This window comes from Hippocampus comes, unplaced genomic scaffold, assembly GCF_001891065.2.
Source record: "Hippocampus comes isolate QL1 unplaced genomic scaffold, H_comes_QL1_v1.1 scaffold1, whole genome shotgun sequence".
Taxonomy (NCBI): domain Eukaryota; kingdom Metazoa; phylum Chordata; class Actinopteri; order Syngnathiformes; family Syngnathidae; genus Hippocampus; species Hippocampus comes.
In genome coordinates, this window is record NW_017805010.1 from 2,398,472 (window position 1) to 2,415,418 (window position 16,947).

Genomic DNA, 16,947 nt, shown 5'->3' on the forward strand with positions numbered 1-16,947 from the left:
ATTGAAAAAGAAACCCCCCCCCCCCCCCCCAAAAAAAGGTCTATATACAGCCTAATAACAGATTGAGTTTAATTTAAACACCGAGACAAGGAAGACGCAAATACGTAACATTACTTTTACTGAGTCCATAAGCAAAATAGTCCTCCTTCAAATATAATTTCTTTATACGAAGAACTTTGTGAGCAATGCAATTTTTTTCTTCTTCTTCCATGTTACCTTAGGGGCTCCGTAATATAGCTTGATTGATTCGATTCTTAATTATAATACAATTATTTTAAAATAGAATTATTGCAGCAAATATTTGAAATTGTGTGTTTCATGATTGAAATAATCAAGTATCTCGAATCTCTTTTTTTGATTCGTCATACCATTTATTCATTCTGACAATTCAGTCACACATACTTTGTCAAAATAACAACGAATGAAAACAGACAAAAGAAATACAGTACAGCATATACAATCAATCAGACATTCAGTTCAATTACATCATTATAAAGAAAGATGACTCAGTAACAACATTTAAGTAAATGAACATTTTTAAACAAGTTATTTATAGATTTGAAATAAAAAACGATGTGTATGTCAAAAATTTTTTAACTTTTCATGACGAAATGGAGACTCAAATACAACAATCACGCTTCATCAAAAAATACCTTAACGCATGGACATTGGCTTTGTGAATATGAAATTTCCCTAACAGAATAACAAGACCAACAACATTGCAAATTTCTGCAACTTTGTAATCAACCCAAGTGATAATATTTTTACCATCAATATTTATAGTATGGCTAGTGTTTTGAGAAAATGATTTCTCTACATTTTCCCCAGAACCTGCACGTACTGTATACGAATGAGACAACCATAGAAAAGATGAGTTACACGCTCTTGATGAATCTTACAAAATGACTACTTCTCATCTAACTGAACAAATCTTGACATATTTGAATTAGTTGGTTATTTGTTATGAACTAACTTCATTTTATCCACGTGGAACAAACACGTTTTACGCCAATTTATGAACGTAGTTGGAATATCGGATCCTATTGGAAAGCGGCCTGGCGATGACGTATTTCCGTTTCCGGCACATGAGCCCTGACAAAAGAGAAGCTTTCATACACATTAAAAACACTTAAACACAGATACGTCTACAATTTCTTTTTCCAAGCGTTTTTTCTGTTCGTGCAATGGAGACGTTCAAGGACCTTCTGCAGCTCTATCCTCAAGTGCTGTACAGCGCCACAGCGTTCGTGGCCGGCGGCGTGCTCATCTACAAGCTTGCTAACAGGTAACAACATGGCCCGACTTTGAACCCCCACTCGTTCTAACATGCAAATAGCAAAACTATTATTTGGAACATTTATTAAGTTATGTTCATGTAGCTTAATAATGACTCTTTGACTGCTGTCTATATTACTTTGTAGATTTCTATGAGATTGCGTCCTGTCACCATGATCGTGTGGAGATGTATTAAATCAGTGATTATCAACCAGCGTGCTGTCGCACATTAGTGCACCGTGAGAGTGATCAAGTGTACACCGTGGAAAAGTTTCCATTGCCAATTATTTGGACGGACCCCCCCAAATGTTTTGTCAATCGATCTATGCCAATCACATATAGTAACAGGCAGATCAATCAAAGGCTCTCCGACTAGATGACAGAAGTTACATTTTTAACTATGTATCCACTTTCTTTGTTCAATTTTTTGCGAAGTAGTGTGCTGTGATTTTTTTTTTTTATCCAATGTAAAATATGTGGCTTGGCTCAGTCAAATTGGCAAACACTGCATTGAATGATGAGATGAGATGATGGTGAGGAGTGTGTCTCCTTGTCACCCCACCCCCACACAGAACAAAATGTTTACAAAGCAGCGAGCTATGATCCTTTAATTCTTTCTAGCCTATAATCCATTTGAAACCAGAAACTTAACTCCAACAACTCCTTTCCTTCTTTGATAGCCACAGGTTTCTGCTGACTGTCCAATGGTGTCAACATTTTTTTCAAACTTTGATCAATTCACAGGAAAAAGCCCCAGAATGCTACAGTGAACTGTTGGTTTTGCAATCAGGACACAGTCGTTCCATATGGCAACAGGAACTGTTGGGACTGCCCCAGCTGTGACCAGTACAATGGATTTCAGGATGTAAGTTTCCCGCATGTTTAATAACACTCTTGGCACAAGATTGAAAATGATTTGTACGTGTTGTATTACGAAACATTTCTTTGTCCTGATATCAGAACGGGGACTACAACAAGCCCATTCCGGCCCAGTACACAGAGGATCTGAACCATGGAGTGTCTGGCAGTATTCCTACTCAGGTGACTCTTGGCACCATGCAGTGGGTAAACTCCAAGATGCTCCTGTGCAGGAAGTGCAACCACAACCAGTCAACTAAAATCAGGCTGCTGGCCTCTTTCATACCAAAGGATGATGTATGTATTAAAATGCTGGCTTTGCTGTTGTCAAGCCTGAAGACACTAATCCTTTGTTTTTAATTCGGTAGGGGAACTACGACGAGGAGATTGACGCTTACAAGTGTCACTTGGAGGAGCACTACAAACTATGCAGGCCTTGTCAGGCAGCTGTGGACTATTACATTAAACATCAGAACCGCCAGCTTCGGTCCGTGCTGCTCAGCAAACATCTTAAACACACTCAAGAGTCACTCAAGGGCTTCATAAAGGTATGTGCAGACCTTGAAAAATGAATGTGTCAATAGGTATGATCTAGAACCAGATTTACATTACACATCCAAGTGCCCAGTGCCTAAGGTGTGTGTGTGTGTGTGTGTGTGTGTGTGTATTCCCTTGTGGGCTTCGAGGACGCGTTACGCCACGGCGAGCAAATCGACACCGGACATCAGCTTCACTTCGACCCGGCCCGAGACCAAAGGTACTGGCATGGAGGAGGAAAATCGCCGCGAGAAGAGGCCGCCCTATTCGTACGCTGCTCTCATCGCCATGGCCATTGATAACAGCTCCGCCAAGAGGGAAACTCTCAGCGGCATCTACGACTACATCACCTCCAAGTTCCCCTTTTATCAGAGCAACGAAAAAGGCTGGAAAAACAGCGTCCGACATAATTTGTCCCTGAACGACTGCTTCGTCAAGGTGCCAAGGGAGGGCTGCGGGAGCAGGAGGGGCAACTACTGGATGCTGGATCGCGCCTTCGAGGACATATTCGAGGAGGGCAAGTTGCGGCGTCGTCGTCACAGTGTGAGGAGACCTCTGAGTAACCTGTCGAGTTCGTCCTACCCGAACTACCCGACTACCTACAGCAGCTCCTTGTGGACCGTGAGCCAGCCCACCTCCCCCCAACCGAGTTTCTACCACACGGGTCCGCTGCTTCAGCACCACACCGGCTTCAGCGACTCCCCTCCGGTGAGCCCCTATTTAATGCCACCATGCTTCCACTCTGTGCCCTTCCCCGTCTACCAGCAGCAGTTGCTGCCGCAGGACGAGTACCAGAATGGCACCGTGAACTCCACCTTGGACACCGAGATGGGGCAGTACGTCTACCAGTATTTGCCCGGCATGGGGCAACGTTGAGCAATTTGAGCAGTAAATGATCGTTAAATGCTGACCCCTTCGTTCGGGAAAATCATTATAACTTGCCAAATGTTATTTTTGTATTTTTGTACTTGGATTTTCGAAATGTTTTATAGCCAACTTTGTTCATGTTCTGATGTTTATTTATGTTCGTTGGCTTCTGCACAGCGGTTTAAGCACACTTAACAGGTTTACTTGATGTCAAATTCATCATGTTTGTTGAATAAACATGTTTTTGGAAAGTTAAGGTTTACCTTTTTTGAATCACGCAGACCATCGTTGAAACCTGTTACACACTTTACATTAATTTCTTTCTCTGTTCAACGTTTAGCCCTATTAGACGGTTTTGTGGGGTATTAGTATTAATATTATTTTTCGGACTGAATGTACGAAAGATAATTGCAAAGTAATACCACCCCCCCCCCCAAAAAAAGGTCTATATACAGCCTAATAACAGATTGAGTTTAATTTAAACACCGAGACAAGGAAGACGCAAATACGTAACATTACTTTTACTGAGTCCATAAGCAAAATAGTCCTCCTTCAAATATAATTTCTTTATACGAAGAACTTTGTGAGCAATGCAATTTTTTTCTTCTTCTTCCATGTTACCTTAGGGGCTCCGTAATATAGCTTGATTGATTCGATTCTTAATTATAATACAATTATTTTAAAATAGAATTATTGCAGCAAATATTTGAAATTGTGTGTTTCATGATTGAAATAATCAAGTATCTCGAATCTCTTTTTTTGATTCGTCATACCATTTATTCATTCTGACAATTCAGTCACACATACTTTGTCAAAATAACAACGAATGAAAACAGACAAAAGAAATACAGTACAGCATATACAATCAATCAGACATTCAGTTCAATTACATCATTATAAAGAAAGATGACTCAGTAACAACATTTAAGTAAATGAACATTTTTAAACAAGTTATTTATAGATTTGAAATAAAAAACGATGTGTATGTCAAAAATTTTTTAACTTTTCATGACGAAATGGAGACTCAAATACAACAATCACGCTTCATCAAAAAATACCTTAACGCATGGACATTGGCTTTGTGAATATGAAATTTCCCTAACAGAATAACAAGACCAACAACATTGCAAATTTCTGCAACTTTGTAATCAACCCAAGTGATAATATTTTTACCATCAATATTTATAGTATGGCTAGTGTTTTGAGAAAATGATTTCTCTACATTTTCCCCAGAACCTGCACGTACTGTATACGAATGAGACAACCATAGAAAAGATGAGTTACACGCTCTTGATGAATCTTACAAAATGACTACTTCTCATCTAACTGAACAAATCTTGACATATTTGAATTAGTTGGTTATTTGTTATGAACTAACTTCATTTTATCCACGTGGAACAAACACGTTTTACGCCAATTTATGAACGTAGTTGGAATATCGGATCCTATTGGAAAGCGGCCTGGCGATGACGTATTTCCGTTTCCGGCACATGAGCCCTGACAAAAGAGAAGCTTTCATACACATTAAAAACACTTAAACACAGATACGTCTACAATTTCTTTTTCCAAGCGTTTTTTCTGTTCGTGCAATGGAGACGTTCAAGGACCTTCTGCAGCTCTATCCTCAAGTGCTGTACAGCGCCACAGCGTTCGTGGCCGGCGGCGTGCTCATCTACAAGCTTGCTAACAGGTAACAACATGGCCCGACTTTGAACCCCCACTCGTTCTAACATGCAAATAGCAAAACTATTATTTGGAACATTTATTAAGTTATGTTCATGTAGCTTAATAATGACTCTTTGACTGCTGTCTATATTACTTTGTAGATTTCTATGAGATTGCGTCCTGTCACCATGATCGTGTGGAGATGTATTAAATCAGTGATTATCAACCAGCGTGCTGTCGCACATTAGTGCACCGTGAGAGTGATCAAGTGTACACCGTGGAAAAGTTTCCATTGCCAATTATTTGGACGGAAAAGGGTTTATCCCCCCCCCCCCCCCCCCCCCCCCCCACACACACACACACACACACACACACACACACACACACACACACACACACACACACACACACACACATATGATGGTGAGGAGTGTGTCTCCTTGTCACCCCACCCCCACACAGAACAAAATGTTTACAAAGCAGCGAGCTATGATCCTTTAATTCTTTCTAGCCTATAATCCATTTGAAACCAGAAACTTAACTCCAACAACTCCTTTCCTTCTTTGATAGCCACAGGTTTCTGCTGACTGTCCAATGGTGTCAACATTTTTTTCAAACTTTGATCAATTCACAGGAAAAAGCCCCAGAATGCTACAGTGAACTGTTGGTTTTGCAATCAGGACACAGTCGTTCCATATGGCAACAGGAACTGTTGGGACTGCCCCAGCTGTGACCAGTACAATGGATTTCAGGATGTAAGTTTCCCGCATGTTTAATAACACTCTTGGCACAAGATTGAAAATGATTTGTACGTGTTGTATTACGAAACATTTCTTTGTCCTGATATCAGAACGGGGACTACAACAAGCCCATTCCGGCCCAGTACACAGAGGATCTGAACCATGGAGTGTCTGGCAGTATTCCTACTCAGGTGACTCTTGGCACCATGCAGTGGGTAAACTCCAAGATGCTCCTGTGCAGGAAGTGCAACCACAACCAGTCAACTAAAATCAGGCTGCTGGCCTCTTTCATACCAAAGGATGATGTATGTATTAAAATGCTGGCTTTGCTGTTGTCAAGCCTGAAGACACTAATCCTTTGTTTTTAATTCGGTAGGGGAACTACGACGAGGAGATTGACGCTTACAAGTGTCACTTGGAGGAGCACTACAAACTATGCAGGCCTTGTCAGGCAGCTGTGGACTATTACATTAAACATCAGAACCGCCAGCTTCGGTCCGTGCTGCTCAGCAAACATCTTAAACACACTCAAGAGTCACTCAAGGGCTTCATAAAGGTATGTGCAGACCTTGAAAAATGAATGTGTCAATAGGTATGATCTAGAACCAGATTTACATTACACATCCAAGTGCCCAGTGCCTAAGGTGTGTGTGTGTGTGTGTGTGTGTGTGTGTGTGTGTGTGTGTGTGTGTGTGTATTTTTTTTTTGGGGGGGGCTCTATTTACATGTACATTTCAAGTGATCAGAGGTATAACACCACTGTTGTTGTTTTTTTTCTGCCACGGAATTAGTGAAACAACATCATTTTTGTTTATTCTTTCACTGTTGTTCAGATTTATTTATGTTCGAGTTTACTATTTCTATGAAGTTCGCATTGACGAAGCGTTTCTTGCGCTCATATCGGCAGGTATGCATTATGTCAGATTTTATCCACATTTGGAAGAGCCCTGATTCCAATGTGAAGATATCACACTGCATTTGTAATTATGGCATCTGTACCCTATAGTGTAAATAAATCTAGGACACGTGTAAAATTTGAGACCCGTGAGCCATATTTGTCCTGCCAATCTGTTTTGTGGCCTGCAAAAGGTGATATAAAATCGTGCTTGGTATTAGTTGGAAGCAGTTAAAGTTTTTACCTTTCACAGGAAACAGGGGCATCTTTAAACTGTTAGCATCGCTACATTTCAGCCCTTGAAATTTGACTACTTCTGTCTAATCCATGAAGTTCTATCTTGCTTACAGGGCTCCCTCTCTGCATCCTGTTCTCTGGCTGTCGTCCTGCTTAGATGTCTCTCGTTCCTCGTTTGTGCTTTTCTGCTCGCTTTGACTTTCTCGGCCGACCGGCAGACTTCAAACGGAGGACTGAATCATTCCCAATCAATCGCCCACAACGTGTCCGCCACCAAAAATGGCAGCGATGGAGTCACACAGTCATGGCAGAGTCTGCTGGACCTCCTCCCGGTTACACTTGTAGAGGATGCCAAGCTCTTGTGGCTCTTCGGACAAGCTAATCAGATGGCGGTCATTTGTGTCGGCCTTTCATCGTGCCTCATTGGTCTCCAATTAGCAGGAGCGGCCAGGTTAGTCTCACTCTGCTGCGGATATCTGTTTGAGGAGGAAAAGTCAACCGTCCATCTGGTGTGATTATCAGGTTGAGGAGAATTGATATAGTGTCTTCGGTGCTGTGGTTCCTGGTTTGTTGTTGGCACCTGTTGGCAGCGTACGTCGAGGATGACGCCTCCAGCTGGCCTGCCACACACGTCACCACCGTGCTGTGTTGCCTTGTCAGCTTTGCCGCCGCCGTAGCCACACGCAACCCTTTGAGTCAACGAAGAGGCAGATATCGAAGGTCAGAATCTCAGCGCTGATGTACTGTACTTTGCACGATGATTGTTGTTGCTTCTTCGCATTCTTTCTTCATCTTTCACAAAACCAGAATCATGCAGAAATGTGGGTCACTTTTGAGTGGGACACAAAACAATCTCACCGTCAACCTTAAATACTCCTTGTGTAGAGTACTCAATGTTTTTACAAATAGGACTTACCGTAATTTTTGGACTAGAAGTTGCTCCGGACTTTGAGCCACAACAGTAAAAAAAACAAACAAAAAAAAAGCATAATGAAGAAGAAAATGGATCTGTATGTCACACTGGACTATATCACATTTTTAGGGAAAAACTAGACCAAAAACATTTGCGCTTGAACTTAGGTAAAAAAATTCCTGTTACCTAATTCTGTTGACCACAGTGAACAAGTTCTGGTTGGATTCAAAACTTTTGCTTCGAACAAGTTTTTCTTTTTAGTTTAAAATGGCTTACCTTAACTCGGATCCTGTGTTGCATTGTGGCCAAAGGTCAAAACCTCATTGGTTTTTCTGCCTTTTGGTGCTGTAAAGAGAAAATTCTAGCAAGCTAGCTGGGGAGACGCTCTCTTCATGTATTTCCGTGAGAAGCGGCAGCAAACTAACGACTTGCGTCACACATGGGTTGCCATGACTACTACTACTTCTGTTTCTTCTTCCTTTTCTCATTCCGTTTCTATTTCTGCTTTCTTTTGGCGATTGGCAAATTGCGTTGACGCATTACCACCGCCACCTTCTGAAATGGAGTGCGTGCGAGATTTGAATCTGAAAATTCGTATCATATTAATTGCACAAGTTGGAGCTGAGTGTCAGTCGAAAGACCAGCCAAAATACAAAAAAGGTGCGACTCGTCCAAAAAATACGGTACTTAGAAATAGCAAACGAATTGAAGCCGTGTGTTGCTTGGTGTTTACATCATCAGCATCATCATGTGGAACAAACCCAGAATGAAATAAATAGCTAGTAAACTTGTTATAAAGGGTGCGGTAACGAAGACGTCACCCAAATTTGTGAGCAAGTTAGAACATACAGCAGTAGACATAATCACTAAATATTATTTTATAGTGCACTTGCCCCATTCCATAACAGCCCTCCTCATGTCATTTGAAATCATTGTCAGCTTTGAGAATGTAATTTATTTTTAAAATTTCGTTACACTCACATTTCTTGTAAGACCTGTAGCATTTTTACACTCACTACAAAGCAATCATGCCACATACTTTCCTTATGCCGTGAACTATGAATATCACTTTTTTGTAAAATTTGGGGTGCCGCCTTATATCACTGTTCAAACACGACAATTCACCACCTGCACCAGTTGAACAATATTTAAACCATAAATCACTCGTCGAGATAATAAGCATGGTTGACAGAATTTATGTTCATCAAAACTTCCTTCTCCACGCGCGCCACTTAGCTCAATATTTATGAAATGATGGAGGGGGAAAGCTTGTAATTGTACCAGCAGCTCATCTTTTAACATATTCCGTAAAAATGCCACGTCAATTGAGTACTTTTAATTCTCACTGGAGTACCTTATCTAATATTATCTCTCCTGCGAATTTGCTGTTGATATTATGCTACACTGTAGTTGAATAAAATGGTGGTGTTGTTGGGGCATCAGCATTTGAAAGCCTTTTGGAAAAGGAATTGATGTGTCCCTCTTTCTAGGCGCACAGCAGTTTCTTTTTCTTTTCTTTTTTTCCCTCCCCCCTCTGGTACTGTTCAATGTCCGAATGTAGCCATGACTGTCTGTTCATTTTGTCCTCCACATACCAGCCATTGTTTTGTAGCCACTTGGACTATTTTCTTTCCGCATCTGTTCATCGATGTAAAAATGAAAACTCTCACTGGGCACTTCATAAGGTCCAACCTGCTCAACTGATCATAAATTTGCATCAATATCTACTCAGCCAATCACATGGCACTAGATTGCCACGTTCAGCTTTGCAGCCATGATAAAGGCCATCCACCTTATGACCACGACATACTTCCTCCGATGCCTCCTTTAATCAAGCTCCACTCTTTGGAAATGGGTGGGACCTGTACAGAAATGGCCACTGCTGCCAAGTAACTCAACATTAAAAAAATGTGGCCCATCAGGATAATTGTGTCATGGATGAGCAAAGCATCGCAACGGAGTGTTCCCTCAGCATTGTTCAATCTTTTTTATGGGCAAATTGGAGAAGAGAACACAAGTGATAGGACTGTAACCCGAAAGCAATATTACAACGTGTACCTAATCACGCATCCCAAGTAGTACTTTAAAAAGCTGTGCAAGTGGGATTTCTAACTGCAGGCACAGGTTTATATTTTTACCACAATGGCTCCTTTGGCTGGTGTGTGCCTTAACTTTCAGCCCTTTGTCACTGTCCACTTGCTTGATTTTGATGTCACGTGTCCCACTCTCCCCGGTGCATACAATCTGAGGCAATGATTCCCAACCAAGGTGCTGCGGCACGCTAGTTAGCGGCGAGAGATCATCCGGGGTGCCGCAGGAAATGAACCAATTCCACAAAGTGTGGCCTGAAATGTACATCATGGATTGCAAGATATTTTTGGTCATCTATCGGTGCCAGCCACATTCAGTGAAAAACAACCATTAAATGCTCTTTTTATTCGATGACAGAAAGGACAATCAACCCGTGTATCCACTTGTTGCCATTTACACGACAGACTGAATGTGGCTTGGCTTTTTGGAAGTATATTGTCTTGATGTTCAAATAAAACAGGCCCGCATAAGATACTGAGTAGGTTAATTTGGGAGGAAGGTGAGACGGGAGTCATCATTATTTCAGGATTTTTTTGTTTAGTCTTATGCCGTGAGACTTTTTTTTTTTTGTAAAATGGGTGCCCTGGCTCAAAGGTTGGGAAACAATGACCTGAGGTAACACTGGTTTTAGTTGTGATGTTGTGTGGGATAAGCATGCGTCTTGAAATGCACTACTTTTTACAAATGTAGCCACAGCTTCATACAGCAAATATTTGTGTTTTACTCATGTTTTGTTTTTGTTTTTTTTGTATAGCACTGTAACATGAATGAATAAGCCAGAACATTATGTGAAGTCTTTTGGACATCCTGAAAATAAAGTAATATTTGTGTCAAAATCCCACATATGAAGGGAAGTACGATGGCCTGAGACCCTCCTAGCAGCTGCTGTCTCTCGTGGCCTGCAATATAGTGTTTTATTTTGAAAATAATTGCTGGACTTCAGTTATTATTCTCAACTACTGTACTTGGTTCTTATTTTCTTTTTCAGAGTAACTCAATCCACAAATAATTCTCATATTTATCATCATATTTATTCTTGCAAAAGTAGAACTCTCTCTTGTAATATTTATTTATTTATTTCACCCCCATATTGTCCGAAAGCAAGTAATAAATTGGCAACAATGGAGCACTGTGATTGTTGGCTTAAAACAAACTCAAATGGGAGTCCAAAAAGTCTAAACATCTTGCTGGAATATGCGGTGTCACCGATTGTCAAGGCTTGTATTTTTCAGCAGTTTGGAAGCTGTCTGCACACTGAAGTCTGATTTATTTTTTTTTCCAGTCTACTGTTATTTAAGACTTTGTAGGAATTTTTTTGCTGTGTGTATATATAATAAACAGCTTATGTCAGCTCGTGTCCCTTTTTTTTTTTTAAATGTCCGGTGTATAGTTATAGTAAACCTAATAGTTCTTTTCTTGAAAACCTCAATTGGCGTCTTTGACTTGAGCTCAGACTTAACTGCCACCGAATAAATTGCAAATTTCCCCGGTGTGGGGCAAATAAAGGTTATCTTATCTTATCTTATCTTACAACGGTCACACATGGCTTAGATGACCTCATGGTGTGACGCTGCTTTGATGCGCATGCACATGCAGCTGCTGCTTTGTGGTTAACAGCTGCGGTGCCAAAACGGGCACCGTCAACAAAGCGCCAACACTTGGCCCCTAACTTTTGCGCGATGCCGTTTGAGCATATGTTCAATATCCCTGATAGCTTTCTTTGAGGCCCAGCGCTCACGCTCACACTTACACCTAGGGACAATTTGGAGTGTTCAATCAGCCTGACATGCATGTTTTTGGAATGCGCGAGGAAACCGGAGTACCCGGAGAAAACCCACGCAGGCCTGGGGAGAACATGCAAACTCCACACAGGGAGGCCAAAGCCAGAATTGAACCCGGTACCTCTGCACTGTGAGGTTGACGCGCTAACCGCTGGAGCACCGGGCCGCCCATGTCGCTTATTATTGTGTAAAAAAAAAAAAAGCAGACTTGGTCTACTAACAAAGCACATTTAAATACGAGTGACTTTCTTCATGTCACCACGTTCCAGATTTGACTTCAATCCACGAAGACCGCAGTGTAAAGGAGAAAGCCAGCAGCACTTCTGGGTCTTTGACGTCACTGGCTGGCTCGGTGACTGGGTTGCCAGAGAGCAGCCGCTCCTCACAAAGTAAGCTCATCAAGGACCAGATCTTGGTTTATTTATATATGTATTGATTTATTTGAAAGGATCCACTTGAGATGAATGCCACTGGCACCAGCTAATCTTCCAGTGGTCTGAAAAAAATCTTACATCAAATGGCCGTTTTATTGCTGTTTTATGAAAGTTTGGAGTTGATTTTATTTTTATTTTTTATATTGCATGGTAGTTTTCAGTCTGAATTGTATATTGCGTGCACACTTCTGTCGTGAGTCCCCAATTAACTGTTGGTTTAAAAGCGGAACCTTCTAAAGGTCGACCAGGATCCCTTTCAGGGATTTTTGGTTCTGTTCAGATTTCGAAACCAAATAGGACATAAACCATTCTAGAATGGAACAAAAACAAGTGACACCGCTCATTTTAAAACCTAAAAGCAAACAAACTTTGAGTCTTAACTGCAGTAAAAATAAATAAATAAATAAATAATAAAGCCAAAGTTCACACATGATTGACCTTGTGGTGAAGCACTTTTTGGTGGGTGGGGGTCAACCCACTTACAACCCATCCAGAGTAACATAGACAAAATGAGAATGAGGACAGTGTGTATTCTTTTCCTCTTCTGTCTTGTCACAAACAATACAAATGGGAAGCCAACAACAAGAGTAGAGATCAGTTAATCTGTTGAAGTCTGCTCGACAGACATCTCAAGTACTTCATCTTTTGGAATACGTGTTTCAAAAAAAAATCTTTCAAGCTCTTTTCCGAAGGAGTTAGTCGCTCAAATTTGTTCTCTGGGTTGGTCTGCAGTAATTTCCAGTAGTCAAAAGTTGTGGAGATTGTACTAAATAGCTCAACTAGATTTAAAAAAAAAAAAAGTTTCTTATGGAAAAATTTCCTCACTTACTGTCCAACTTGATCACAGAGGCAGCCTCTTAAATGTACTGTATGCAGTTGGCCTGAGAATGTTGAATGTTTTATTTTTTTTCCCCTACTCCAACTCATTTTCCCCATCGCTAAAAATGGCAATTGAGAGGAATGCATTTGCTGGGAGTAAGTTGAAATAGCTCCCGACTTGTTAAAGAGTTTTCACGTCTTGAGACCTGTCGTAAATCTCCGCCCCTTATAACAGCAAACATTCATTTGCTTGGTCTTGCGCAGATACGGCACGCTGGGTTTGGATGGTGCTTTTAGTCATCAGCCTGAGCACCAACCTGCTGTTTGCTGCGCTCTGGATGTCCGACAACTGGAGAGGAACACTGGACAACTTTCTACTCCTCTTCCCATGGTCCAAAAGGTTTCAGTAACTTGCTTGGAAAAGGCTCTTGATTATCCCAAACCACGACTCATGCTTTAGGAGATGCGATGAAAATCGGCTTTTGCGTACAAGGGTTCGACCGCAAATAAATATGGACAGCGGTGATGTGACGTGCAAGAATGTGCTTCGCTTGGCACTTCTCATGTGTGTCAGCGATGCAACGTTTTGGCACCATTGCTCCCTTATGGACCGTCACCTTCAGTGTGACCGGGTGCAATGTCATGGTGAGCACTTGTGCAAACATCAGCTGCTCGGGTTTGTTTTGAATGGAGACAGGTTAAAAAAAAAAAAAAGAAAGAAAAGAGGTTGGGGGTTGTTGTCAGGGGTGTGCAAAAGCAGTGCCCCTAAGGACTAGGAAATGGAATATTGCGCTCCAGTTCGAGTCGGTCACCTCGCTTTAGTGCACTCAGAATAGGTCAGGCCAGCCTCCATTTGAAGTCGAGTCAGCAGCGGCCGCATCAAATGCTTGCGAGGGCCAATGGCGATTGCCGTCTTGCTAGCTGCCCTCGAGAACAATGCAACCAGTTCAACAAAAATTCATTTTTCAAAACGCCCGATTGTGTTGAATTTCAATGTAATGTCTTTTTATAAAACCTTCCAAGCGTTAAATGTCGCTGTAGTTGAAAAAAATAAAAGCTGAAAACGTTTTTAAAAATTTATATTAAAATGAGGTCGGCGGTGAACAAAATGGAGCCCCAAACGACAACCTCTGGTGCTCATTTGAGAACCAGACCAACATTTTTAGATGCATCTGGTTATATTATGCATTTCATTTACCCGTTGCATCACAGTGTTCCCCTGCCTTTCTGCAATTCGCTACTCGCGGATTTACCGATTTGGGGATATTTTTATGGACTCTCTCATCTGTTATACACTGACAAATTTCACTTCACTGTTTTTATGCTTAGGACACAGCCCTGTCTAATATAAAAGAAGTGAATTGCTTTTCATACGCTCTTGTGACATTTTGGTGCTATGAAACTACGTTCATGTGAGGGGGAGGAGTTTCATTTAGACAGGGTTTACACTATCTGTATGTGATTGGTCTGTGTTGCCCCTGTAAAGTGGCGAGTGTTGTCAGCACTTGTCAGCTGCAACTGAAGTTGAGTGCAAAAAAAATGTCTGTTTTTGTTTTCAGTCAACGCTCGTTTTGGCTAGCCTGGAAATCCAGACTCAATCACTGCTTATTGTCTCATCCGACACATTTTGAGGCGGGGCAAACATGAGCAGACAGCGAAATCAGCAAAGAGCGGGCATGAAAAAAAAAGTTTTAAATTAATGCTTCCAGTGCCGTCGGCTGCTTATTCGTTTCTGGTTATTTAAAACCGATTTTAATGCCGAATGATATTAACAAACTATTGTCTCTCGCGGAATGGACTTCCTCCGCGGAAGCGTGGCCTTGTTCACGAAAAATACATCACAGCAAATAGACAAAATTTATTGCACAGTTTTGAACTGGGCCTGAGCCGCAGTGCAGGACTGGCTTTCCGGAAGAAAGTGACTTCGGCTTGCCAAGGCTATACATTTTGGCAGGAGTTGTCTGCCTCCAGAGTAAACGAAAGACTTAACGTTTGGAGTTTTCCGTTGTGAATGTATTTGCACGTGATAACCGTATTTTCCGCACGATAAGGCGCGTCGGATTATCAGGCGCACCTTCAATGACTGGCCTATTTTAAAACTGTTTTCATATATCGGGCACTCCGCTTTATAAGACGCATAGAATAGAAGCTACAATATTGTCTGCAGTTGCATTATACATCCACAAGATGGAGCGACACTAAAGGAATACAATACACTACAACTTTATTTATATGGCACTTTCACAACCACTGCAGCTGTAACAAATCGCTTTACAGAACATTTAAAATGTTACTTCCAATAAATCTGAATATTGATCCACATATAAGGCACATCGGATTAGAAGGCACACTGTCGGCTTTTGAGAAAATTGAAGACTTTTCGGTGTGCATTATAGTGCGGAAAATACGGTATTTTGTTTTTGTGTTTTCTTGAACAAGGATATTACGGGAATGACCACAATATTGTTAATGAATAATGGTGATACAACACTGTTGGAACCTTTAAATGTAGAAGTATCCCTGTGTGTTTCTTCCCATGAGTTCGTTTTTGTTCCTGTAATTTGCATGTAAAAAATGTATTGGTGACTGTTTACTGCACGCAACCAATTCATATTACGATATGATAATTTATTTATAAATTTTTGTTGTCAAAAGCAAATTCTGACCGGGACTTTTTAAGCTTCTGAAGGCTCTGGGATGATTTGTGTATAAGTCATGAATATTTGTGATCAATGTGAGCAAAGTGAATGGTTGTGTGCTTTACTGTGTGTTTTTATTACCATTTTTTTTTTTTTTTTGCAGCGTGAATAAAATCTATTTTTCTAACGTGTACCAGTATTAATTCCTTACCTGCTTCACCCAGAAAGCTAATTTGATCCCATCTGAATATAAGAGCTAGAACTGAACGTGAGTGGGAAGCCCCACACTCAAGCTTGAGTAATTACTGTATCCCAAGATACAAGTGCACCAGTAAATTTTAAATAGAAGAGAAAATGTAGCTCATTCCCCAAAATGCAGTTAATGAGAAGCCAAATTTTATCGTCTGTAGAAATTAAATTATCACAATCAAAATGATGAGGATAGAAATTTGTTTGGAATTGGCCTTCGAAAAAGCCTTTTCTTGTGTATGTTCCTCTTTTCGAACTGAACTACTGAAAAAAAAACTTACCATATTCTCTATTGAGACCAGTTCTACTCATCTTTTAGAACAGTACAATCCTACGATCCACCTGAATGCACGGTTTAAATGAATAAATCTCTCTCTTTCACAGAACAACCTTGCCAGAAGTTTGCACTTAACTACGTACTATTTCCTGTTCATCAATTTCTCAGGTCACTTTCCAGCTGAAATCATCTGAAGATGAAACGGCGCATGGTTCATGTTGGACGTCTCTTCATATTACACACTTGCAATTTTGTCTTGAAAAGCTGCAGCTCAGCACGACACCTTTTAGAGAAAACTCCTCTCTTTGCGGTTCATGACGAGCACGTCTCCGCAACGGTGATGTTGGCGGATTCCACCGCTTCAGGTCCCGGGTGGGCCGTAACAAGGGAAGCTCTGACCCGAGCTGGGCTTCGCTCAAGCTTCGACCACAGTCGTGCCGTTGTTTATCCAGCGTAGCTGCCCAGTCCGAAACAGGCGGCAATAGTGGAGGGATGGCAAACTTTTCCTGGAATTGGGCAGTGACTGTAACCTGAAATGGAAATGACTCAAGACGGGCAGGACACTGTGCACATGTCATATAAGAGCGAATTTAAGGAGATGAGCAAATAAACTTGGGATTTTTATTTGGCATCAAATCATGTGCAAAAAAACAACTGGCTCTATGGAAGA

The 16,947-nt window shown here is 41.1% G+C and overlaps 4 protein-coding genes and 2 long non-coding RNA genes across 6 annotated transcripts in view; 5 read left to right on the top strand and 1 right to left on the bottom strand.

Annotated features, from left to right (window-relative positions):
- LOC109511691 (forkhead box protein L2-like) overlaps positions 1-705 on the top strand; it is a 4,810-nt gene extending 4,105 nt beyond the window's left edge. Inside the window, exon 3 of the mRNA XM_019862929.1 lies at positions 701-705. Within this exon, the coding sequence (XP_019718488.1) occupies positions 701-705 (5 nt within the window). The remainder of the gene's footprint in view (positions 1-700) is intronic.
- A 381-nt stretch (positions 706-1,086) lies between these two features.
- On the top strand, positions 1,087-2,493 carry LOC109511692 (transmembrane protein 201-like). Its single transcript, XM_019862930.1, has 3 exons — positions 1,087-1,285; positions 2,020-2,140; positions 2,236-2,493. The coding sequence occupies exons 1-3, from the start codon at positions 1,185-1,187 to the stop codon at positions 2,491-2,493; spliced, it is 480 nt and encodes a 159-aa protein (XP_019718489.1). The 5' UTR covers positions 1,087-1,184.
- A 312-nt stretch (positions 2,494-2,805) lies between these two features.
- On the top strand, positions 2,806-3,793 carry LOC109511810 (forkhead box protein E4-like). The gene has a single exon (XM_019863144.1). It carries the CDS (start codon positions 2,899-2,901, stop codon positions 3,544-3,546), a length of 648 nt encoding a protein of 215 aa, XP_019718703.1. The 5' UTR covers positions 2,806-2,898; the 3' UTR covers positions 3,547-3,793.
- A 1,235-nt stretch (positions 3,794-5,028) lies between these two features.
- Positions 5,029-8,259, top strand: tmem201 (transmembrane protein 201). Its single transcript, XM_019863143.1, has 6 exons — positions 5,029-5,227; positions 5,837-5,957; positions 6,053-6,247; positions 6,319-6,498; positions 7,188-7,525; positions 7,597-8,259. The coding sequence occupies exons 1-6, from the start codon at positions 5,127-5,129 to the stop codon at positions 7,811-7,813; spliced, it is 1,152 nt and encodes a 383-aa protein (XP_019718702.1). The 5' UTR covers positions 5,029-5,126; the 3' UTR covers positions 7,814-8,259.
- Positions 6,640-8,761, bottom strand: LOC109511811 (uncharacterized). The gene is made up of 2 exons (XR_002167394.1): positions 8,264-8,761; positions 6,640-7,763 (listed from the first exon to the last, which is right to left on the bottom strand). It is a non-coding gene; the product is annotated as an uncharacterized LOC109511811 (long non-coding RNA).
- Positions 8,762-12,070: 3,309 nt separating this feature from the next.
- On the top strand, positions 12,071-15,188 carry LOC109511672 (uncharacterized). Its single transcript, XR_002167368.1, has 2 exons — positions 12,071-12,248; positions 13,377-15,188. It is a non-coding gene; the product is annotated as an uncharacterized LOC109511672 (long non-coding RNA).
- The last annotated feature ends 1,759 nt before the right edge of the window (positions 15,189-16,947 follow it).